Source organism: Corvus moneduloides, chromosome 4 (assembly GCF_009650955.1).
Source record: "Corvus moneduloides isolate bCorMon1 chromosome 4, bCorMon1.pri, whole genome shotgun sequence".
Classification (NCBI taxonomy): domain Eukaryota; kingdom Metazoa; phylum Chordata; class Aves; order Passeriformes; family Corvidae; genus Corvus; species Corvus moneduloides.
In genome coordinates, this window is record NC_045479.1 from 7594326 (window position 1) to 7616957 (window position 22632).

A 22632-nucleotide genomic window follows, 5' to 3' on the forward strand; every position below is an offset into this window, starting at 1 on the left:
TGAGATGTCCTCGTGGATTCAGGTGTCCCACTGGTAAAAACAAGATTACAGGATGGCAAAGAGCAAATTTCAAGTACCCCCAACCCCTGTAAATACTGTGGTCAGTCTACAAGCAGTTCCACATTACAGCACTCTGCCAACTTCTGTAGAGTTATTCCTGCCATACATCAGAATCAGTCTCTATATTAAGCTCTTTGCCTCAAAAATTCATAAAAGACCAAGTCACAGAGTTAAATTCAACATGTCCTTAAAAAGGCAGTACCAGTGCCTAGATAGCCAATGAAAAAAAAATCCCAAACCAAAAATCAAAGCAACTGTCTACTATAAACCCTAACCACATAGTTTGGTGAATTTTACAATACAGTGTCAGTGATCAAGAAACGACTGGATGTGGCACTTCATGCCATGGTGGTGTTGACAAGTCAAAAGTTGGACTCAATAATCTTGGAGCTGTTTTCCAACCTATGATATGATTTTATGATTTTATGATTATCAGCCAAAGCATGTCACATGCTGAAACAATTATGGTAGGGGAGATAGTTTCAGCAGGTTCTTCCCCTGTACTATTTTTAACAAATATTTTTTAATATTTTTGTGGTTCTTTACACTTTTGGAGGGCTAGAGAAATATTAACCAGTTAGTCCAAAATCTCACACTACTCCACTGAGGCACTTTTCATTAAACTGATAAAAACCTTCACCAGTTTCACCTGCATGAAAGAAAACTTTGGATCCAGTAAATGATGGGAGGCTAGGCAGAGTCCTGCAGAATCCCACAAACACAGCTTTTAAAATACACTCCTACTTCTTCCAACATTAGGAATGTTAAGATGAAATATCTTTAAACCCTGAATCTCCAAAGCCAGCAGACTCTGGCACTCCAGTTCAGAGGGTAAAACAGTATCTTAATACCCTGTGTTCATCACATTTTTTCTGGGAACTGAGAGGGGAGAACAGGAAAGTAAAAGGGATAAGTCTAGACTCTCAGGCTTGAACCTACAGACACAGAGAAGATAAAGAAAATTTTCATCAAAATTATTGAGGGAAGGTGTCATCTTTTTCAGTTACCATCAATACTCCTTTTTGTCAGGCTGACCTTTCAGTGTATGTTGCACCAAGATTACATCACACTTGCTTTCTTTTAACTTTTTCCCTCCCATTTTCTTTGCCATCCGAACTCAAAGAAGGATAGATAGACAGACAGAGAGATAGATAGACAGACAGACAGATACACAGACGGGTAACTTGGACTTTACTTCTGTCCCTTACTGGCAGAAAGAAGAAATAAGGATTAAAATACTGCATGTTGCTGCTTTTCTTTATGACAGTGTTAAACACTCTACCCAAGATTATTAATAGCAGTTTCACAAGCTCACTCATTCACTTTCCAGCACGCATCTGTACAAACCATGCCATCTTCTGGTGCTTCCTGGCAGCTAAAAAAGAAATACCAGTGTCAGAACTCACACTGTCACCTCCATCTCCATGTAGGGAGTCCTCTCCTTATGAGCCTGTATCTGAGGCTCCGAAAAAAATCTTTCATGGCTCTTCAGGTGTTTCATGGCTCCTCATGGCTCTTTCAGGTACCACAATCCCAAGGAAAAATGAAGTACCAGAAGGAGTCTGCTTTACTGTGAAATAACAACTCTGTCCTACAAACTGAGCAATCTGTGCTTTGAAAGTCTCTGTATTCAACTTATTATAAAAACACTCCTATGACTGATGCCGTAAGAACTAGAACAGAAAATAATTTTGAAATCAATTTCTTAGTATGACAAAAACATCTGTACATCAAGAACTTTATGACAGCTGGAAGTGGCTCCCCACATAAATAGAGATTGGCCAATATGTTCAGCTACCCTTTCATTCCTTAACTTTTTTTTTTCTGTATCCTGCAGAAATAGTTCCAAACATTATGGCTCAAGTAGCAAGTAGCTGCTATGTGTTTTCTTCTCCTGCAGACAGCCAGGGCTCCTCAACATCTTTGCAAGTCACAGATTCCCCTGGATAATGAATAATCTGGTCATTTGCTTCCACTTTCTCTATTGGAAAGTTGTTCCAGAACCTCATTCTTCTTGTCACTTTGAGACTAACACAATGTCCAGCCTTCATTCCTACTGTAGTTGTAGTAAGAGGACCACTTTACCTTTACACACCTTGTACCTCCTAAGTTTTAAATAAATGTTTGTTACTCCACAAGAACCCCACTACACACTAATCTGTCGGCATCCACAGTTCTCCATTAATTCTGTGATGTAGCCATGTGTTTCTATGCAGACTCTTCACTCTGGAGAAAGAGTGTCATGCCATTGAAAAACATGCTGACAGCAGGAAATTATGGCTGTGTGCCAGGTGAGAATTGTATAAGATCAGCTATACCTGCAGCAACTGAGGAATTGCTGGGTAAAAACCAGTCACTTTATTATCATAGAAGCACAGAATGGTTTGAGTTGGAAGGAACCTTAAAGATCATCTTGTCCCATCCTCTCCCATGGGCAGGGACACCTTCCACTATCCCAGGCTGCTCCAAGCCCCGTCCAAGTTGGCCTGTAGCACTTCCAGGAATGGGGCAGCCAGAGGTTCTCTGGGCAACCTGTGCCAGGGCCTCACCACCCTCACAGCCAAGAATTTCTTCCTAACATCTAATCTAAACCTACTCTGTCAGTTTGAAGCCAATCCCCCTTGTCCTGTCACACCAGGCCCTTGTAGCCTCTTTGCATCTTTCTTGCAGGTTCCCTTCAGGTGGAAGTCCACAATTGAGTAACCCCACAGCTTCTATTCTCCTGGCTGAGGAATCCCAGTTTTCTCAGCCTTTCCTCAAAGCAGAGCTGCTCCAGCCCTCTGATCATCTTGGTGCCTTCTCTGGACTTGCTCCAACAGCTCCATATCCTTCCTGTGCTGGGCCCCCATGCTGGAGGCAGCTCCGCAGCAGGGCAGAATCCTCCCTCCCCTGCTGCTCACAGCACAAACCCTGTACCATTAGGTCACAACCCAACCTGTGCAACCTAACCATTAGGTCACAACCGAACCCAGCCTGGTGAGAGGAAGCACCATTGGCATTTTGCTCCCCTACCTGGCTGCTACACAGCTCCTTGTAGTACTGAAGGTCAGCAGTGGTAAAGTTCTGGATGAAAGAACGCTACTGGCTTTTTAAAGAGAATTTTGCAAGACCACTCAGTTGTTCCCTTGTTTCATAACAGCCAATATTATTTAACATTTAAAAACGGCACTACTATGCTCTCTTTCAATTATACTTGCTGACTTTTCTATCGTGAGCAAAACATTCAGAGTAAACTAAGACAAGTAAGTTTCAACTGTGTTTATGAACACCATTGATTTTTTTGGGTCTTGTGTACTGGATAATACTACAAACATTAGGAATCTGAAAGGAGAGGCAATAATTCCTACTGAAAAAGGGAAGTAGTAGTATTTTCTTAAGAAATATAAGAAGTCCAAAAGTGCCCCTCTAATGTTCTATCCAAGCAAGATATCAAAATCAATGGACACAAACTTCTATTAACACAGGCAAATTAAGTGCAGACTGCAACCCAAAATACTATAATGCCATGGAAGAGACTTTCACCTTGAGGGACCCTGTTCCCAGCCATAGGGGGAGGTAGGTCTTATATCTGAAATAAAAAAATAAAAGCATTAAGTAGGATTCCAGAATTCCATTAGACCTGAAATGGCCCAGATCTTAAGGATTAGAATAATGTGGGAAAAGATATTAGGGGTGGGTTCTTCATTCTCATTATGCAGAATACGGAGGAATGCAGTTGATATACCCATGCCCACAAGCACGGAAACTGCCTTCCTCCCTCTCCTCTGTTCATGGCCTGGGATATCATTATTAAAACAGAATGGCCAGAGTTGAGTAGTGCTTATCAGAGGAACCCACCAGCAAGGAACACATACTGGGTAAATCCACATTAATCACTGCTTTCAAGTCAAGAGCTTATTTCTGAAGCAGATCACCCTGTGACTTGATGAAGGCAGATCCTATACTTTGTATCACAGTGCAAAGTAATTCAGGAGTGGACCAAGTGGATTATGTTGGGATTAAACTCAACAGCAGAGCACACTTCTGGAGAACATGTAACGTTCCACACAATAACAGCCATTCAGTCCTTGGGATTAGACATGGGATGGTTAGCCTGAACCTTTGGGATGGGTACAGTGTTCTCGGCACCCACTGTTCTGCTCTCCAGACCTTCCACTGCACTGCATAGTGGCATAACCACTACCCTCCTATGAACTCCAAAAGACCAAAGAAAGCGTCTCTTTGTGTTTCAATCTAAAAATCCTTCAGGGTGAAGGAGCCAAAGGCACACAGCAAAAGACAGAAGCCAGAGAGAAGCCAGTACAGCTACCAGTGACTGGCAGAAGCTCAGTTCTCACTGTACAACTACCTGTCCTACTTGGAGAGCATTATGAACATCCACACTAAAAGCAGATCATCTTAGTCCTAAGGAAGTGACTGCATTAGATGCCACCATCTCTCAGCAATTTGTATTTTCCTCCTTGCCCAGCTGAGGTGGGTTTACCTACCTAAACAAACAGAAAGAGAGGTTCCCTCATGCATTTTGCTAGATCAGCTTTATGTTACACCTCCTGGAACACAAGTGAGGGAAGCAAAGTGATGCATCCGTTCTGGGAGTTAAAAGTAAGTTATTTCAATATTTAAATTATTGAGCTTGAAATTACCACTCTGAGGTGGGACATCGTCACTCTAAACAGAGGTTTATTCAAACATTTTAACATGGACAACTGAATACAGAAATGCTAGTAATGACACTCCAGTAGAGGAAAGCCAATCACACCTCCAGTTATAGCTGGTGATTAAAAATAGATGTAGTTTATTAGCCTAGAGAAATAAAAATGCACAGCATTTTGACAACTACTGATTTGATATTACTGATTGGCATTTTGACATTACTGATTTGAATCACATTAAAATTCAGCTTCCTGCACACTTCCTGGGTACACATTCAGCAAAAGCTTGTTCCATGAAAGACTGTATCAACTTCAAGCAAATAAACAAAGAAAGAGTGAAAAGTGTGCACAGGAATATCAATCCTCATCTTAACACCCCTTCTAGCATCAAACTTGCAGAAGAGAATTCCTGCCTATCATCATTAGCTAATAAATCTTAAAACGTTCTCTTCTATTTCTCCTGGGAAATCAGGAAATGTGGGAAAAGGAGACTGCTCAGACCTATGCCAGTTGTGGGCATCCATAAAGTCACAGTGTGCCTGCCAACAGTTCCTCCACAGAAGCTCCACAGCCTCCACTTTGCTGGGAATCAGGAAAGAAAATCATCTTCCCATCTCAAACTTTGACCTATCCCTCCTTATTTCTCATGCAAATACTGGGACCTCCCTGCTGTGTTCACAAAGAACCTGTAAGTTTCAACTTTAATGCCTTTGTTCCTAGATTTCTTTTCAAAATTTTCAAATTTCTTTTCTCATGCTCTTTGTGTGTTTTGATCTCTGTATACACTGTACACCTCTTCTACCAGGCGGAGGGGATTTTTCTCTTTAAAAAGAAAGGGTGCCAACACCCTTGTGTTTGACAGAATCTGACCCTTGAAACATAAATCCCTGTGTCTACTTTGTCTTCTAAGCCATTTCCACTAAAAAAATTTGGGATGCTCTCAGACAACAGTCAGTTCCCTCAGAACAACATTGGACAGGCATGTAAAGCAACCAGATCATTTTTGTTTACGGTTGATTCATTGCACATTCAACATAGCAAATCAAATTCCCATAAAAGTCACCAATTTCAAGATTTTCTAAGTTGAACATAGTGTAAGAACTTGGAAGAAATTGCACCTACCTAGTGGATCCTTAACCAGAGAAGGTAAAATTCCTTCAGTGGATAATAACAGGAGTGCTGAGTTCAGTCATGTCAAGAAACTGCACTTTAATAAACACCAGGTCACATACGTGTCTAATCTGCTGAGAACTCTGCATTTTGAAAACTTTCTGTATTTACATGATAGGTTGGAACAGCCCAGCTGACGAATACATAACTATCTGATGATCAAAAGATCTTTTTCAAGAAACAGTGAACCATTAAGTAAATATGTGGCAATTTTTCAGCCAGTTATTATTCAGACTTCGTTCTGGAATAACATTTTTAAAGCTATTTTTTTATACCAAAATCTAAAGATTTAGCCACAGCTTTTAGAGAAAGACCATCAGCAAACCAGTGGCTGATGCTAAGCTAAACTGAAGCCAGCTTAATGAAAGAGGAAGAACCTGGGAGATCAAGACAAATATATCAGTGATTGGCCAATTTTGTAGTTTGGGGATGGTGAGGGAACTTAAGTCCACCTGGCCCAGATTTTTGGGAAGTATAAACAGGCCCACCTCAACTGAACCAAACGAAACTACAAAATCTTAACATGACAGATGTCAGACCTTTTCTTTCTTTTTTTTTTTTCCCCCCCAAACACTGAAGCAAAATATAAGAATATCAGAAATTGTAATTATGGATAGAGCTTATGCATGCCACCTTGCCTAGCTAACACTAGTAGAACTAATACGGACCATACAGTAGAAAGATCTTTAGAAAACACATTAGTGGATTTCCGTCCAGCTTTCAGGACATTGCATCATTTTACAAAATATATCATTATCATTTGGCAGCACTCAGTTTAATAGGTGGCAATTTCAAAGAGCAACCAGAGACTAAACTAACAAAAATAACCAAACAACTTTGAGAGAACCATAGAAACACAGAACGGCTTAGGTTGGAAAGAACATCTTGTTCATAACTATATGCTATTTTCCTATAAAATAGGATAGCAAGTTTATAACAGTGGGTGAAATGGACCACCTCAGGCAGCCCAAGTCAGGAAAATTCCAACTTACTTGCTCTGTGTTTGTAACAGCAGGTGAAGTCACTCAAAGATGATTCTTCAAAGTTTATTCTTCCACTGTGTATGGAAAATGTCAGCTACTACTGCCTTCACTGTTTGCATTACCTTATGGTCTGTGAATCCTGGAGGAGAATCTCATTAAGCCAAACCCTAAATACACACAGGACAAAGACAGACCCAGACCCAAAGAGCTTCAGCTATTTAGGAGAATGACTTTAATTAAGAAAGTGCAAGAGGAAAAAAAGTTAAAATAACCAACTACAGCCAAAATTTTTCAACCAAATGGCCTGAAAACCAGAACTTAAATCCAGATATAGTCTCATAAATAAAAATAATCTATCTAAAGATGCCAGAAATAGGAGTTCATATTGAAGGCCTCATAAACTCTCTGACTTAAAAATGCAGAAATGCAAACAGAATCGGCCTCCCAGCCAAGGATACAGACTGAAGCTCAGACTGTATTCTTAAAACAAGTCTTCCACCTTTCCTCCACCTACCTCAGGCTCAGTGGTGGCCTAGATCTCAACTCAACTTCCACCAGTTTTATGAATTTACACCTGAGTCTCAACATCACCTCTAGGAGCTGCTGATGCCTCCCCTCTTTAATCATCAGTGCTAGGCCTCTGTGTGTGTCTGTTTGCAAATACAAATGGTGGGGAGAAGGGATGACTCTCCAATATCAAAAAAATCAGCTGAATGCTGCACTTCCAAACTGAGTTTGGCATACAAAAATCATAGGCTTTTCACAATCCTCACTTATATTATTCATGCAGAATGTACTCAACTTTCTATTGTTCCTGCTCTCATTATTTATAAATGAGTCTTTGCTTCATCTGGGGATGGAAGTTCCTTTAAGTTTCCTTTACTAAAAGTATTTCTGTAATGAGGTACAGTGCTAGCACTCAGAGGGTTAAAGAAGTTTCTGGAAATGTTTGTGCTTCTGAAAAAAAACCTGTATTTTTTTCCTTTATGGAAGGAAAAATGAACCACTGAATGAATCTTGCTGATTTGTTTTAGTCAATCTGATACACAGGTTCCTAATTCCTTCCTAAATGTTTCAGAAAATAATTAAGTTCTTCATTTTGTTCTCTCTTACTGCAACATTTCTGAATGAAATTTCTTAGTATGTTAAGACTCTTGTTTTTATACCTCACTTAAATATTCCCAGCTCTGTCCCATTAAAAAAAATTAACCTAAGACATGGTGTTCAAATGCTGTGCCTGGCATAAATACTATTTCTCATGACAGGATATGAATTGTTCCAGTAACGGCAGGTCGCTTTTGTTAGGGCCAATACAGCTGCAGAAAAACATATAAGCCTTTGTCTAGCAATATTGCAAATTTCATGATTTAGCTTGTTCGACAGTTTGGACTGTCATCATTAACCCTGGTGATTGTGCAAGATCCCAGTGCATTCCCCCATCTTAGAGTTTTTTCAATCCAAATTGAGTTAATAAACAGTGGGCTGAATTGTTAAAGAAAAAATTAAGTTAATCACACGACAACTGAATCACTTTTGGTTCCAGAGGACATCCTTCTGTTTTAAAACCAGTATCACCATGGTTTAAAGTGGAGTGGGACTGTATCCTTTACCTCTCCATTCTTTACCTCTTTTACTGCTTTAAAGTTCAAAGGACTTCTTTATGCTGCTACTAAGGCTGAGTATTGCAGATCCAAAACGGGTAACAGGCAGGCTGTCACCTGACATACTGAAACCAGAAAACTGGAGAGATCATCCATATTTTGGAGTGAAAGGAAATAGTTTTTTTGAACTAAGGACTCCAGAAATGTAATAGTTTGCCAGTGAATGGAAATGCATTTACATTTCAGTAATGTTAAGTAAAGGAACAATTCCATCTCTTTCAAAAACCTTCTCCTGTCTACTTGCAAATATCAATGGGCTTTATGAAATGGATGGGTTTTTTCTTTTTAATATCAACCCCTAATATATTAGCTCTTAACTGAAGTTTAATGAAGCCATCCCCAAGAGCAGAATCTTTAAGCCAACAATCTCCATCTTCTGTGGGTTCTCCTAACACTCTGGACTGCCTTCATCTACCCTCTCCCCTCCTCACCTGCTTTTCTCCCTCTGGTAATATTCTGATTTTTATCACACCAGTGCAAACTCTGGGTAACTCCAGTGAACTCCAGGGAAATATATTTCTGGACTTACACCTGCCTAGCCAGCAGAAAATGTAAATTGAGCTGAATAGTATTTAGTTTGCTCATTAAAGGCATTTTTCCCCTTTAATTTATAAGAAAAAAATAATGAAGTCTAGATTGTATTGCTCATACTCATCTTCAATAATAGCATATTCCTCCAAAGACCCTATTGAAAAAAGCTACTCACTCTTTCACTCAAAACATATGAGGAGAACTTGGTCTGCAATTAGTAGTGGAGAGAACAAAAAGTATTTCTTTCAACAAAGATAAGCCCTGTAGGTCATTTGAAGGAGGGACAGTAGAGCAGAATTTCAACTGGTTTTTGAAACAGCAGCTTTTATAAAATATATTTGCAGTTTAAGTGACAAGTTTTGTCTAAGAAGACAAAAAAGAAGATTGCAAATGCTTCTGTCACTCCTATATTCAAATTAGTTTTGGAGGGGTGAAAGATGAGAGATTAAAACAACTCCATGTAACATGAAGAGTAAATAACCTTCAAATCTGGAAACTCATCGGTGTGTGCAATGAGGACGATGCTGAGTGCAGCACATCCATGGAACAAAAGTGCAGTGAAAAAAGCTGGGGTTGTTTTCCATTTAAATCCATGCCTATTTAAAACAGTCATATCTGAATTTCTAAGAGCATGCAAAAGCACTATGCATTTGCCACAATAAATGCCTTTTTCATCAACTAACAAAACAGAACAGATACAAATGAACCAATCAGGGATTTCAAGTGAGCTATCAGTGTTAGAAAAGCTACACTGCACATTCCAGTTGAGTCACCACAGAGGAGAAAAAAAAGAAAGAGAAAAAAAGGGGAAATAAATTACTGTGTGCAACTCCATCTGCAAACTGCTTCTCCCGCACTGGTATGTAATAAAACGTGTTGCTAAGATACAAGCTGCTAAAGAAGTTCATTAAAGGACACTTTAAACAAAGCTGCCAGACTCTTTTCCCTTTAAAGACTGCTTATTTGGTTCTGTCCCTTGTGTTTATAATTAGATCCTCTCTATGAGAGATTACGTTCCATTCAAGCCCACTCAGCAAAGAATGTTAATAAAATAATGTAAATAAGGCACTGGCTTAGGTTGTATATATTTATGGGCTGTGGAGCTGTTGACAGAAATGCATCTAGACTCCACTTGCATTTTTAAATGCAAAATAAATGCTTTTCCAAGTAGTTTTTCCCTAAGCTGGAGAGCAGAAACATTAGCTTCTGCACCCAGCACTGTGACCTAACTTTTAGAAAATACTTTTAAGCAAAGAAAATTGGCTTCTTGACTAAAGTTTGGAGTTTCTGAGGTGCCTCTCATATAGGCTTTTATGTAAGAACCTTTGTTATCTACACTGAAATAAAGGACAAAATTGTTTATGTCTTTCCCCTGGCAATCCTTCTATTTTTCCATCTGTATACAAGTTCCTAGATGCGTGTTAATGATTTGCAGAATTTCCTTGATCTAATATATTCACAAGTAATCTATTTTGTCGCATTTTATTGCCAGGAAAGATATGTTATCAAATAGGTCTTTATCTGACTTTATGTAAAATACTTTTACTCTCCCTAGTAACACTTGCATAGTAGGTGTATTTTGGCTTTTGTTTTGGTTGAAGGGAAGAGAATGGGAAAGATGTACTTTGCTTTCAGTCATCATGGTGAAATGATATCTAAAGAAATAATTTCAGCATTTATCTGTTTGGCACTTAATAACACACAAGATGCATAAATAACAGATGAGAGTTAGTATCAGTGATTATATAAGAAATCTTACTTGTCACTTTGTAACCTGCATCTCATACTAAATTCTGTATTGCAGTCTCCAGTATGTATTTATTTTTAATTACATTTTCAGGCTCATTTACATGCGCATATTGGCTTTCTGCCTGAATGATATCAAAGAGAAAGACCTTATGCTCACACCCAACCACACACACACACAGAGAAGCACATTTATACACAGAGACACTGTAAATTTCTGAGAATGGGAGCTTCTCTCCTCCTCATTCTTAGAAAAGCTTTGACTCACCAATAAATCTTTAGGCACTCTTAGCTGATTTGAAGTGCTTTAGAAAAACAGAATATTACAGAAAATGCAGGTTAATCTCTGCTGCATGTCAAAAGTATCAATGATTCTCACTTGACTCAATTATTCGAAATGTAATACACAATTTCACTTTCTGCAACCTTGTAAGATTTCTCATTGATAGCTGACTTGCGCAGAAAGGCAATTCCACTCCTTCTTCCTGGATAAGAGGTAAGCTACATCACAAAGTACAAACAGGATCAAGCTAAATCAACGTGGAAACGAAAATAACTTATACACAATATAGATTTAACTTCTGTTTCAAGGCCAATTATATGCTTCTCTCAATTAAACACAAGCAATCAGACCAACCTTCAAGTGAACACACTGTTCTGGCCAGAGCCTCAGTGCCCAGGCTCCTAAATCTGAATTACAACTCTGAAAATAAGATTGCCTCTCAAAAGCCTAAATTAACACCACCCATGATATCTACAGAGTTCTCAAGTACTTATTGTTTTGATTTTACTGCAGCTGCACTTACGGTCAGTCCTCTGATTTACTTTAATTCAGTCAAAGGACTGTTTCATAGTTTAAACTTGAACATATATTTAAGTTCTCCATGGGTTAAAAAAGAAAAATACATGCTCCTATTTCCTAGTCCTCTGTCTATTAATCAGAAGGGTCTGCCTGTACATGTGCATAAAGCCCTGTGGTACATATTAGATTTCAATAGATGCTTACTATTGGCAGTTGCAGGTTGGAGCGAGAACTAAGCTGCATCAGCAATTTCATATGACACTCTGGAAATTGCTACTGCATAACAATAAGCAGTTGATTCAAAAAAGAGAGGGGTGGGGGAGAAAACATTTTTCACAAAGTACATTTTGACTCAAGAAGAACAATTACAAATAAAATAGTAGTACCACCTAAAGTTTAAAAAAATAAAAAACTTGTAAAAATATATAAAATACATGTATATACAGACATATAAGAGAAGTGTGTGATGAGGATTGGATAGACCAAACATGAGTCTGTTACACTGAAATAACTGTCTAATAGCAGAATGACAAATTTGCATTTTAGTTAATCCAATTCTGGGGTTTTTATGTTCTTCTTTGTTCTTATCTTAAACTTGCAGCCTGTTTTCATACTTCCCTTACCTCCAACTCTTCTGCCTGTACCAGTTGCCCTCCTTGACATCATGGCCACACATACACCATTTACCACGGCCTTGTCTTATCAATTTGCAAATTTCTACCCTTTAACTCTATTGCTTAAAAATTTTGTTGGTGCTTCAGATTTTTGTTTTGGGGTGGAGGGAAGAGAGAGGTATCATTTTACAATCAAGTACAAAAATTTATCTTTGATCACAAAGAGAAAGGCATAGAGAGAAAAATTAAAAGTAACTTTGTGTGAACATGTCATTATATGCCTTCATGCTTTCAACTTGAAAATCAAATCTACAATGAGATGAAAAGGGATTTTCTCTGCTTGAACATAGGAGAAGTCTGATGCAGTATCCCACGGAAATGTCATTTAAAACCACCATTCAAAACCCTTCTCTAGCATCATTCTATGGAAAGGAGACATTCCCCTTTCTTCCACAGATACAAGGAGTCTGTGCACCGGATCCTGAAACAAGATGAACTGGTTTAAACATCTGCCATGACATACTGTTCTGGATGAGCCACACACATGGCATGAACCAGTGGAGATTTGATTCCATCAAACCAGAGCTCCTGACAAAGACTCCTGCAGAAGCACCACTTAACCACTGCCCAAGTATCTACTGAAAAATTTAAAAAAATTCTAACTCCAAGACGCAGAGTTCCTACATAGAACTAAAGTTTCTTTAAAAGAGTCCCCCTACTAAAGGATTATGTATATCTGAACAAATACCTGTTTGCTGCAAGTATAAATTAGGTATTTTACAGTGTGTAACAGGTAGCAAGTGTTGTTAGTGTAAAACCAGAACTGAAATTAAAAGGTATTGTTGGCGTAATTTCTTTTTCTGAAGAGACAAAGGCATAGTAAGGAAAAAATTGCTAAATCACAGGGATAATCATCATAGCCAGCTCCTCTAATGAGGCATCATGGGATTACTAGAGTTATTATAAGAGTCATCTTATTGAAGAAATTCAAAGTTAATTGAAATCAATTGTACTGTTCTGACAGCAGGTGTTTTAAGTGGCTAAAATATCAAAGTGAACTCTTTAAAATAGTTAGAATGAATGTAACATTCTCTTTTCAACTCTTAGCCCTGCCAAGTGATACTGTACGAGTACAGAAAAGTGTACAGTCAAAGAAAAATGCTGGAATGAAATAGCATTTCCCATGCCAGTCCAGCAGCTATCAAACAAAATGGGGTTCTAGGACACATTTTTGTTATGGATGTGCAAATTCCATGGATCTTATAAGGGCAACCCAATGGCAGGCTGAAAGCCGTATGTCCATTCCTCCATGAAAATGTCCTTTATTACCCTTTTTCTTCAATATGAACAGGGAATCTCAATATGCTGTTACTGAAAGCACAAACAGAATGCTAGGATTGTCATTATGCAAACTACATTCCTAAGCTTCTCCTCCAAGGACCTGAAGGTAAATCCTTCTCTAGTTTTTTCCCTCTTTCTGCAGATGGCAAAACAAGCAATACATTGCCACCTGATTTTGCAATTAGAAAAAGAAAAAAAAGGAACTGAAGCTTTCTGAACTACAATCCAGAACTAATCTTTACTCTGATCCAGTTCATTTTATTTTGCAATTGTTCAGGATTCCCAGCAACGTCAGCAGGACTTCAATGTGCAGAAGAATGGCAAAGTCAAGCTGATATTTAATACCTGTTGTCTTTGTGTTTATAGACTCAGTGCAGTGACAGAAAAGTTTAATACTCCACCTGGGAGCCCATCACACTGCCTCCCCTGAAATCTAGAGCCAGACATGGATGCAGTTCTTGTCACAGCAATAGGGAGGGCTGTGCATACCTTGGGTCAGAGTTTGACATCAGCTTGACCTCAATCTGGAAATGCCTTTCAGATTTTACCTGAGTTTTCACTGAAGCTTATAACCCTTATTTTTCCCTATTCTGGCAATATCAATAATTTACTCTTTAACTCATGTAAACAATGCTGCCATTTCCAGGCACAGCCCAATACGAACTTCAACAAACACAAAACCCACTTCCTCCTCTTCCCCAAAACAAAGAGACAACATCAGCACAATGAGATGTCTTGAGTTAAACCATCTCCAACAACTTGGACAAGAACTGTACTTGAATTTTAAGAAGTCTAACACTTTCCACAAACAGGTTTTGCTGGTGACCATCACAGGCAAAATACAGTCAGATTTAATTTCAGATATACTACCCAAAAAAACCCTGAACCAGCAATAACACAGGCTGGGAGAGTCTGCCTGAAACTAATGTTGATTTTCTGCATAGATAGTAAATTATGGTAAAGAAATGAGGCAGTGCACAAGTGAATGGCATAATGTCTTTCAGGAAGGCATATTTTATTACTGTGCTCCAAGACAGGCTGTCTGAATTCAGAGATCATCACAATCAAAAATATTGTGGCCCACACATGCTCATTGTTAATTTTTAAGACCTGGCTTGCCACCTAACTCTTAGATCAGCAAGTAGGAACAAGTAACAAGGAACTTCCAATGGAGGTTAAAGATTTGTTTATTTGTTTATCCTGATTTATTAATTAATAATATTAATTAATAAATAATTAACTTTCTAGAAGTAAAATACCCTTAACAACTCTTTAAGGACATAAAGAGCAAGAAACACATGCAGCAGAGCACCTCTGCTGTGCTATTAAGGCCAATGCTGGCTCTCCTGATGGCTCTTTTATTTACATAGAAGTGCTTGTTGCTTGACAATTTAGATAAAAAATGTTACTGCTGCTCTGCATGTGCTGTAGATTGAAGGTGTAAAACCACTGGACTAACTAATGGAGTCTTCATACATCATATCTTGTTAAAGAAGAAGTAACCCACTCTCAAAGGTGATAACAATTAATCAAAACTACAGCATCCGAAGGATGTACTTGTGACAGAATTCTAACTTGTCTTTCTGAGTTGGATGCCAAATTAAGAACTGATTAAAGCTGTTGCCTTCCAGTAATGAAAATAATGGATCTACATTACTTATTTGAAGACACTGAAAAATATTAAAACTATGCTAAATTCTCTAGCTCTCTAACCCACCAACATAAAAGAAACATTGATGACTAGCCAGGGAACCTTAATTAGGATGCAACTTTAAATCCAGCTGTGCATAAAAGTCTACTTCATAAGATTCCCTCAAAAGCTGAGTTTGTCATTCAGTTCTTTCTTGTCTTCATTTGTAACTTTCAAGAAAAGTACACATTGCCACAAATGCCAATGTCTAAAATGGAAAAGTGATGAATATGGGCACTGAGAGATAACACTCACTCCAGCTATGTTTCTAACAGGTGTAGATGGGGTTTTTTTGTTTGTTTTACTGTTTCATCGTTAACATGTACAGTTGAATTGAAATGCAATTTTAGGCTCTTTTTTATTCAGTGCATGCACAATCAAAGGTATACATTACTGAATTATGAATTAGTTGTGCCTAAACAAATCGGGGGGGGGGGGGGGAAGGGGGGGTAAAGGAGGACGGAATGTAAATACATATGTAAAAATAACCTCCCTACTTGAACTGCCTATTTAAGTTTACACTGGTGTTCCCATGAAAGTGAGGGCTTGAAACCATCAAATAGCTCCACCATTATCCCATCTGTTGTCTCAGGAGTCCTCAGTGCTTCTTCTCTATACCCTCAAGGATGCAGAGTTGATTTATAAGCCATTACCTAAGGAGCAACTACTAATTATAGCAAATCTGCACAGTTACATGATGGGTTTGTGACTTGGTCACAAGCTAAGACCTCCAAACTCATTTCACTTGTGACCTGAGAAAGATTTCAATGTAGACCACTGGAGGTGGCAGCCTGTAGCACGAGGACACCACACCACCAGCCAGGCTCTTAATTATGAGCTCTTATTGCACAGGATGTTGAAAACAGTAAAACAAATCTAGGGTTCTGCCTAAAAATAGGAGGTTTCCTGCTAGGCCAAACTTGCTGTTTACAGAATTTAGTTATTTTATGTTTAATTACTTCACTGTCTATAGATTTATTTACAAGATTATGAGGATGGCAAGTCATAAATATATGACGATTGCTTACTAGTTAGTTTGGATTATACATAAATATGCTGTACAAGCTTAGCAAAAACCTTTTTCCCCAAGCTGAATCAGAATATTCAAACTGTATTTTCAAATGTGTTTCTCTGCCTTATCTAAATTCCAACATGACATATAATAAATAGCTTCTCATTTACTATAATCATAAAAATTTAAACAGCCTTGAAATAGTTGCTACCATATAGGGGGAAAAGATCAAATCTATGTTCCAAATACCCACTTAGAACAGTAAAACTATTTTGACATCGAAGAAACAATACATAAACATGCATTGTTGCAGGAAAGGCTGTTAACCTTATTTAAAAAAAAAAAAACCTTCTACCCAGTATAGTAGTATTAGAGTCAACAATTTGCTGTTTTACACTGCAAAACAAGGACTAACAGCCCTTACATATGATGTAGTGTCAGATTTGCTTTAAAAAAGAAAGTATGTGATTTGACTCTATACAATGATTAAACATCTTTGTGCTCTGCTGAGTAGGGTATTCTCTCCCCTCCCCCCTCCAAAAATGGCATCAAAGCAATCAAAATGGTAATGTTCAGCATGAATGGGGCCCCATCCCCCACTGGCAAACTCCGCAGACTTTTCTCCATGTTAGGAGAAACCAACACCCCTTCCTCACAAAATGGAAGCTTCCACTACCAAACTGAGAGTGCAGACAAATTCTCATTACAATAAACTGGGAGGAAAAGGGTGGCGTGCAGCCATCGCCCGCAGGCACGCATCACACAGGCACTTTGCAACTTTAACCACAACTCCAGCAAAACAAAACAAAACACACACCAAAAAAAAAAAAAATTCTTTTTTTAAAAAAGGGACAGGGAAAAGCGGGGGATCGGCACACGTGGCCCCTTTCCCCGTCCCCTCGTCCGGAGGGAGGGAGGGAGGGAGGGAGGGACGGAGGGAGGGGGCGGCTTTGAGCTGGCGGGCGCTGTCCCCAGCCCCGGTGCTGAACGGAGGAGCCGCGCTCGAGGCCGGGGAGTAGTGCAGCCCGTCACCGCCGCGGAGGGCCCGGGGGAGACCCGGAAAGTTCAGCCCTGGGGCGCAGAGTGGGGCCTGGGCCGGCAGATCTCCCGCTGGCTTTTCCAACTGCCTTTCCCGCGCTCGAAGTGCCTGGAGAGAGGCCGAGGGGCGCGGGGAGTTGGGCGAGTGGGATTGCGAGAAGGAATGCGAGCGGCGCTGTCCGCGGTGCTGAGCGCCCGCGCCCCCGCCGCCCCCCGCACCAAAACTTTCCTTCCGGGCTCCTCTCGGGCAGAGCAGCGGCCCGGGGGTCACCCGGCCCAAAAACAGCGATGAGAAACTTTGGGAAGGGCGGGCGGGGGGGGGGGGGGGGGGGGCGTGGAGGGGAGGAGGTAGGGGGGAAGGTCCCTGGTTTGTTTTGTTTCCCTCCTCCGTTTTGGTGGTTTTTTTCTCCCCCTCCCCCCGGCAGCTGAAACAGGTTAATCTGATTTTATTCGTATTTTTGGAAAGAGTTGAAAAAAGTGAAAGTGCCTAAGTGAACTCGAATCAAAAGCCAACACGTCAGATCAGACCAAGGCAAGAGAAAGGCAAATGGGGAGGGAAAAGAAGAAGAAGAAAACAAAAAGAAAAGAAATAAAGTCATCAATAAAAATCAGTTTTGTAATTAAACCCAGAAATGGCTCTGAACGGGGCTCCAGCCTCCTCCGTCCCAACTCTTGCTCTGCACATTACACAGAAGTGCACAAAGTAGCCCAAGACAGAATTTTCCATATTCCTAAAACATGTCGACCAACTCAAAATGGACGCCTCTTTTTTTTTTTTTATGTTTTAACTACTGCTTATTTTTTTACTACTAGCACTGAAATAATTCTTCCCCCCAGCAAGACATCAGAGAATCCGACCTCATTATAAAAACATGCATTTTCTGACTCTATGCAAAAGAAAATGGATGTTATATCCCCTGCCGTATTTTTCAGCTAATGCAGACACTTTTCGGATGTTTAGCTAGTGCATCGTAAAAACAAGAAGAAAAACCAAACACAACTGAATCGATCTGTTCCTTACTTGTTTCTCATTAAGAGCTGTTATTCTTGATTGCCTTTCATGGATTTGTTTCTTAAGATCCCCGTTCTGCAAAAACGGCAACAAGACGCATATTAAAGGCAAAGTGCAAAGTAACCCCTGTAATGAATAAACTTGCGAGCTAAAAATTGTTCAAAGGCAAAACCATTCCACCGAAGCCGTACGGAAGCATGCACACAAAACACCCTCCTTAGCAAGAAAGCTCAGTGCAGACTACAAAATGAGATCTCTTACTGATAAAGTTTCTCATCCTGCTGTCCCAGCACAACTGCGCTTATTACGGCAGGGATAAAATACTGAAGAAGAGAAAAAAAAAAGGATCTGCATTTACCTGTGGATCTTGCTTCATCTGTGCAACTAGTTTCTATAAAAAAAAAAAATCACCCCCAAAAAAGGAGGAATTAGAAACTGTTTCAAGTTTAATGGATTTTTTTAAATGTATGTATGTGTGTGGACGGGGGAGGGAGGGGGGTAAGGAACAAAGAGGCAAGTAAACACTGCGAGTCAGTTTCAAGCAAAGCTCATAAATATTCAAGTCTCGTCCTAATCTCTCCAACACGCACGCACACACACACACACACACTCGCTCTCTCTCTCTCACGCTCACGCACACTCACACGAGCACCGACTGCAGCGTTGACTCCGCATCTCCACAACACACACACACACACAAAAAACTCAGCCAAACAATCCGCAAAAGTACTTTGGGGAAGTGCTCGCCATTGCGGCGGGGAGCCGGGGGTCCCCGCCGCGCCCCCCCCCCACGCCCCCTCCCCTGGTCGCTGCGGCACGAAGGCTCTCGCCGAACATGCAACACCGGTCCTGTGAGCCCCGATCAGAGGCAGAGCACGGCTGGTTGCCTCAGCATTTCATTCTTTTTACCTGGTGACATTGGATTTCCACTTTTAACGCCTCCTGCAAGCTGTGTAGTTCCATCCCTGCAACTTGCCAGGCACTTTCCTGCCACTTTCAGATCCGAGTGAAGTTTTTTTTTTTTTGTTTGGCTTGGTTTTTGGTTTGGTTTGGCTTTTTTTTTTTTTTTTCCACTGCCTTTCTTTTCTTTTTCTTTTTCCTTTTTTTTTTCTTTTTTGGCTTTTTTGTTTTGGTTTTGTTTTTTCTCTCTCGCTTTTTGCAACCGACCCGCCAGCCAGCCAGGCAGCCACCCCTCCCTCGGCAGAAAAATGGAAGAAAATAATTTTTAAAAGTAACCCAAAAAAAAAAAAAAAACAAACAGGAAAAATTAATTTAAAAAATTTTTAAAAAAAGGAGTGGCGGCACCAAGAACAACAATACTAAGGAAAAGCGGCAGGACAACCGGCAGACACAAGTACTCGGTGTGCACGGCAAGTTCTTCGCCTCTTTGCTGGGGACACGGACTCATCACTCACTTTCCGCCGAACTGGGGGGGCCCCTCCCCGCGCGCCCCCGCCCGCGCGCCCCCCCGCGTGCCCTCCACCGCCCCCGCCCCGCCCCGCGCTCGCCCCGCCGCCCCTCGCCGGCCCCCGCGGGCCGCTCCAGCAGGGCCGGACCGGGAGCCGGGGCCGGGCAGGGACTATATTTCCTGGTAGAGCGCGCGCGCCGGGATCCGCCGCCCGGGGGGAGAGAGTTGTGACACGGCTTTGGCGCGCGCGCGCGCGCGGGTGCCCGGATGGAGCGGGGGGCAGGGGGGCTCGCGGCTCCGCGCGTGCGCGGAGCGGCTCCTGCTGCCACCAGCGCCGCCACAACAAAGTGGCGAGAGAGGGGCGGGAAGGGGCGGGGACGAGGGGCGGGGCCAGGGCCGGGGCTCGGGAGACATCCAGGGGTAGGGCTACGAGACAGGGATAGGGATAGGAGATAGAAATGGGGAGAAGGAGAGAGAGAGGGGTAGAAGATAGAGACAGGGATAGGGATAGTTGAGAGGGAGAGGGATAGGAGACAGGGCCAGAGATAGGAATAGGGACAGGAATAGGGCAGGGACAGGGGATACAGAGAGGGATAGGGTATAGGGGTAGAGATAGGGACAGGGATAGGGGATAAGGACAGGGATAGGGACAGGGACAAATACAGGGATTTGGATAGGGATGGGGATAGGGATTGGGCCAGTGGGGAGCTGCTACAGGGATAAGGGTAGTGACAGGCAAAGGGACAGGGGGAAAGGACAGAGGAAAGGACGGGAACAGGGACAAGGGATTCGGCTTTCTTTCCTTTCCCTTCCCTGCCCGCCCCAAGCATGTTCGCTGGGGACTGCCCTGGGGTGAGGGAGCCCCCCCTCCCTCTGCTCCACGCGCTCCCACTCTATTCGACCCACGTTCTCCTTCTCCAGCCGCTGGATCTCCTCTGTCCTTCCCCGTCCCTGTCCACACGGAGGGAGCAGGCGGGGGCAGCCGCACCTCGCCCTGTCCTGCCCCGTCCCGGCGGTACCTCCCCCATCCCGTGAGGGGCCCTGCCCGCCCCAGGGAACCCCCTAGCAACCCGGGCTCGGCTATTCCGAGGATCCCGGGAAGTGTCACCTGCTTTAGGCAGAGATCCAGGTAGTGGAGGGTCACAGGGTATGGGAGAGTCATAGGGCAGCGCATCCGGTTTACGTGGTCCCTCACTCACCCCATCTACCTGCTCCTCACCAGGACAAGCTTCTGTACCCCACTGCTGGTGTCCTCACACTCCAAAGTGGGATGTCAAACCTGAGACACATAAAAAAGCAAAATGTAACTAGGGGACATAAAGTCTTCTGGCAGATGAGATACTTTCAGGTCTGCAGCTACGGGAGAGCATAAGGGGTTGTAGCAGCTCAAAGGGAAAGGGAAGGGAGGGTGGGACATTTGGACGCAGCACCTGCTCAAATGAACATGCTGCTGAGGGATGGCAGTGCAGACCTTCTGACTTTGTTTAGTTAATAAATAATAGCAGTGATACTTTAAATTGGCCCAGAAGGGTTGGCTCAAGTGGATGCTCCAGTTCAGCCAAGTCAGGTCATGGTTGCAGCTGTCAGTAAGGAATCCAAGTACCACTAGGTCACCTGGCACCACAAATGTGCTCCAGATCAGGTGTGGACAGAAACACATCACCTTCATGTCACTTCTCTTCCATGAATGTGTGACAAGGCTCCAGGTCCTACAGACAGACTGCACCTGATGCAGCATCAAGCCAGCTCTCAACTTTTTAAAAATAGATTCAAATCAGCAGCATGAGTGTATACAAAATCAGTGTTTCACCATGCAGCTGCAGTATTTTCCATGCAGTATTTTCCATGCAGTAATGGGAGCTGTGCAGTTAGATTTACTGTTGTCTTGATGCATGGCCGGAGTAAGGTTGGAAGCCAAAAACAGTCCTCAGAATAATTTTATGGATGACAGTCAAAATTTAGGGCACGTTTTACCAAGCAGTTAGCTGATGGAGTGCTAGGGACCAGAACTTGAGTGTATACACACTCCCACTCCTGCACTGATTGAACAGTGATATTTTATTTAATCTGCACTAAAACACAAAGCTGAAACTCAGCCTAAATCATTAGTCAGTGTTGGGCTTTTTTGGGAGTTCCCCTCCTGGATTTTTTTCCCCCCCTTGAGGAATTTTCCCCATATATGTTGCCAGGGCGACAAATTGCTGGGTACTTAGGGAGGACAAAGGACCTAGCCATTGAGGGTGTGGTCCAACAGGCTACTCTCTTTCACCTTGATGTGTGGGCAGTGAGTGCTCGGTGTTCAGATGGAGAGAGAGGCTGCTGCCATCTCATCAGCACTGGAGACTTCTGCTTTTCGGCTGCCTTCCTTCTACTGGAGAAACCCCGGGATTCCCAAGCCCGCCTTTCCCTGCCCCGCTGGGAGCCGGGCTGCTGCCACTCTACCCCCCTGCTGTTGCTTCCAGTCTTTGCTGCTCTGTAGCCCCACCATGTCCTGCCTGCTGAGTCCTCCCAGGTTTCCCACCGCAGCTCCGGGGTTTGATACATCTCGCCTGCCACCCGGGATTTGTGCTCGTCCCTGCCGTTCCAGCCTGCTGTTCCCGAGGGTCTGGCCGAACACCGGGATCGGCTGCCCAGGGGGTTTGTGAAGCCTTTGGTCCACCTCTTCCCAGGATCCCAAGCCGCCATTGCTGCGTGCTCCCCGAGCTCGCTCCGGAGCGCCCCCTGCAGCCGCGGAGGAACCATCGCACCCGTCCTGCTCACCGGGAGCTGCCACTGCCCCTGCAGGCTGTGACCAGAACTGTACCCGAGGGGAAAGGGCCCGACAGCCGAGAAGGCTGGCACTGGGTTTGTGGTTCTGTTTGCTGTTACTGCCGTAGTTATTGCTGTTTGTTTGCCTTGTTATACACATATAT

General features: G+C 42.2%; 1 protein-coding gene across 5 annotated transcripts in view; it reads right to left on the minus strand.

Moving 5' to 3' along the window:
* Positions 1-19385, minus strand: part of PHF21B (PHD finger protein 21B) — a 175610-nt gene extending 156225 nt beyond the window's left edge. For 2 of the 5 annotated variants that reach the window (XM_032106824.1, XM_032106822.1), the window contains exons 1-3: positions 19222-19384; positions 18671-18703; positions 18322-18387 (exon numbers count right to left, since the gene is read on the minus strand). In XM_032106824.1, the coding sequence (XP_031962715.1) occupies positions 18322-18387; positions 18671-18703; positions 19222-19275 (153 nt within the window). In that variant the 5' untranslated portion in view covers positions 19276-19384. Of the gene's footprint in view, positions 1-18321; positions 18388-18670; positions 18704-19221 lie in introns of those variants that run through there. The other 3 variants (XM_032106827.1, XM_032106825.1, XM_032106829.1) reach the window with 3 other exon arrangements.
* Between the last annotated feature and the right edge of the window lie 3247 nt (positions 19386-22632).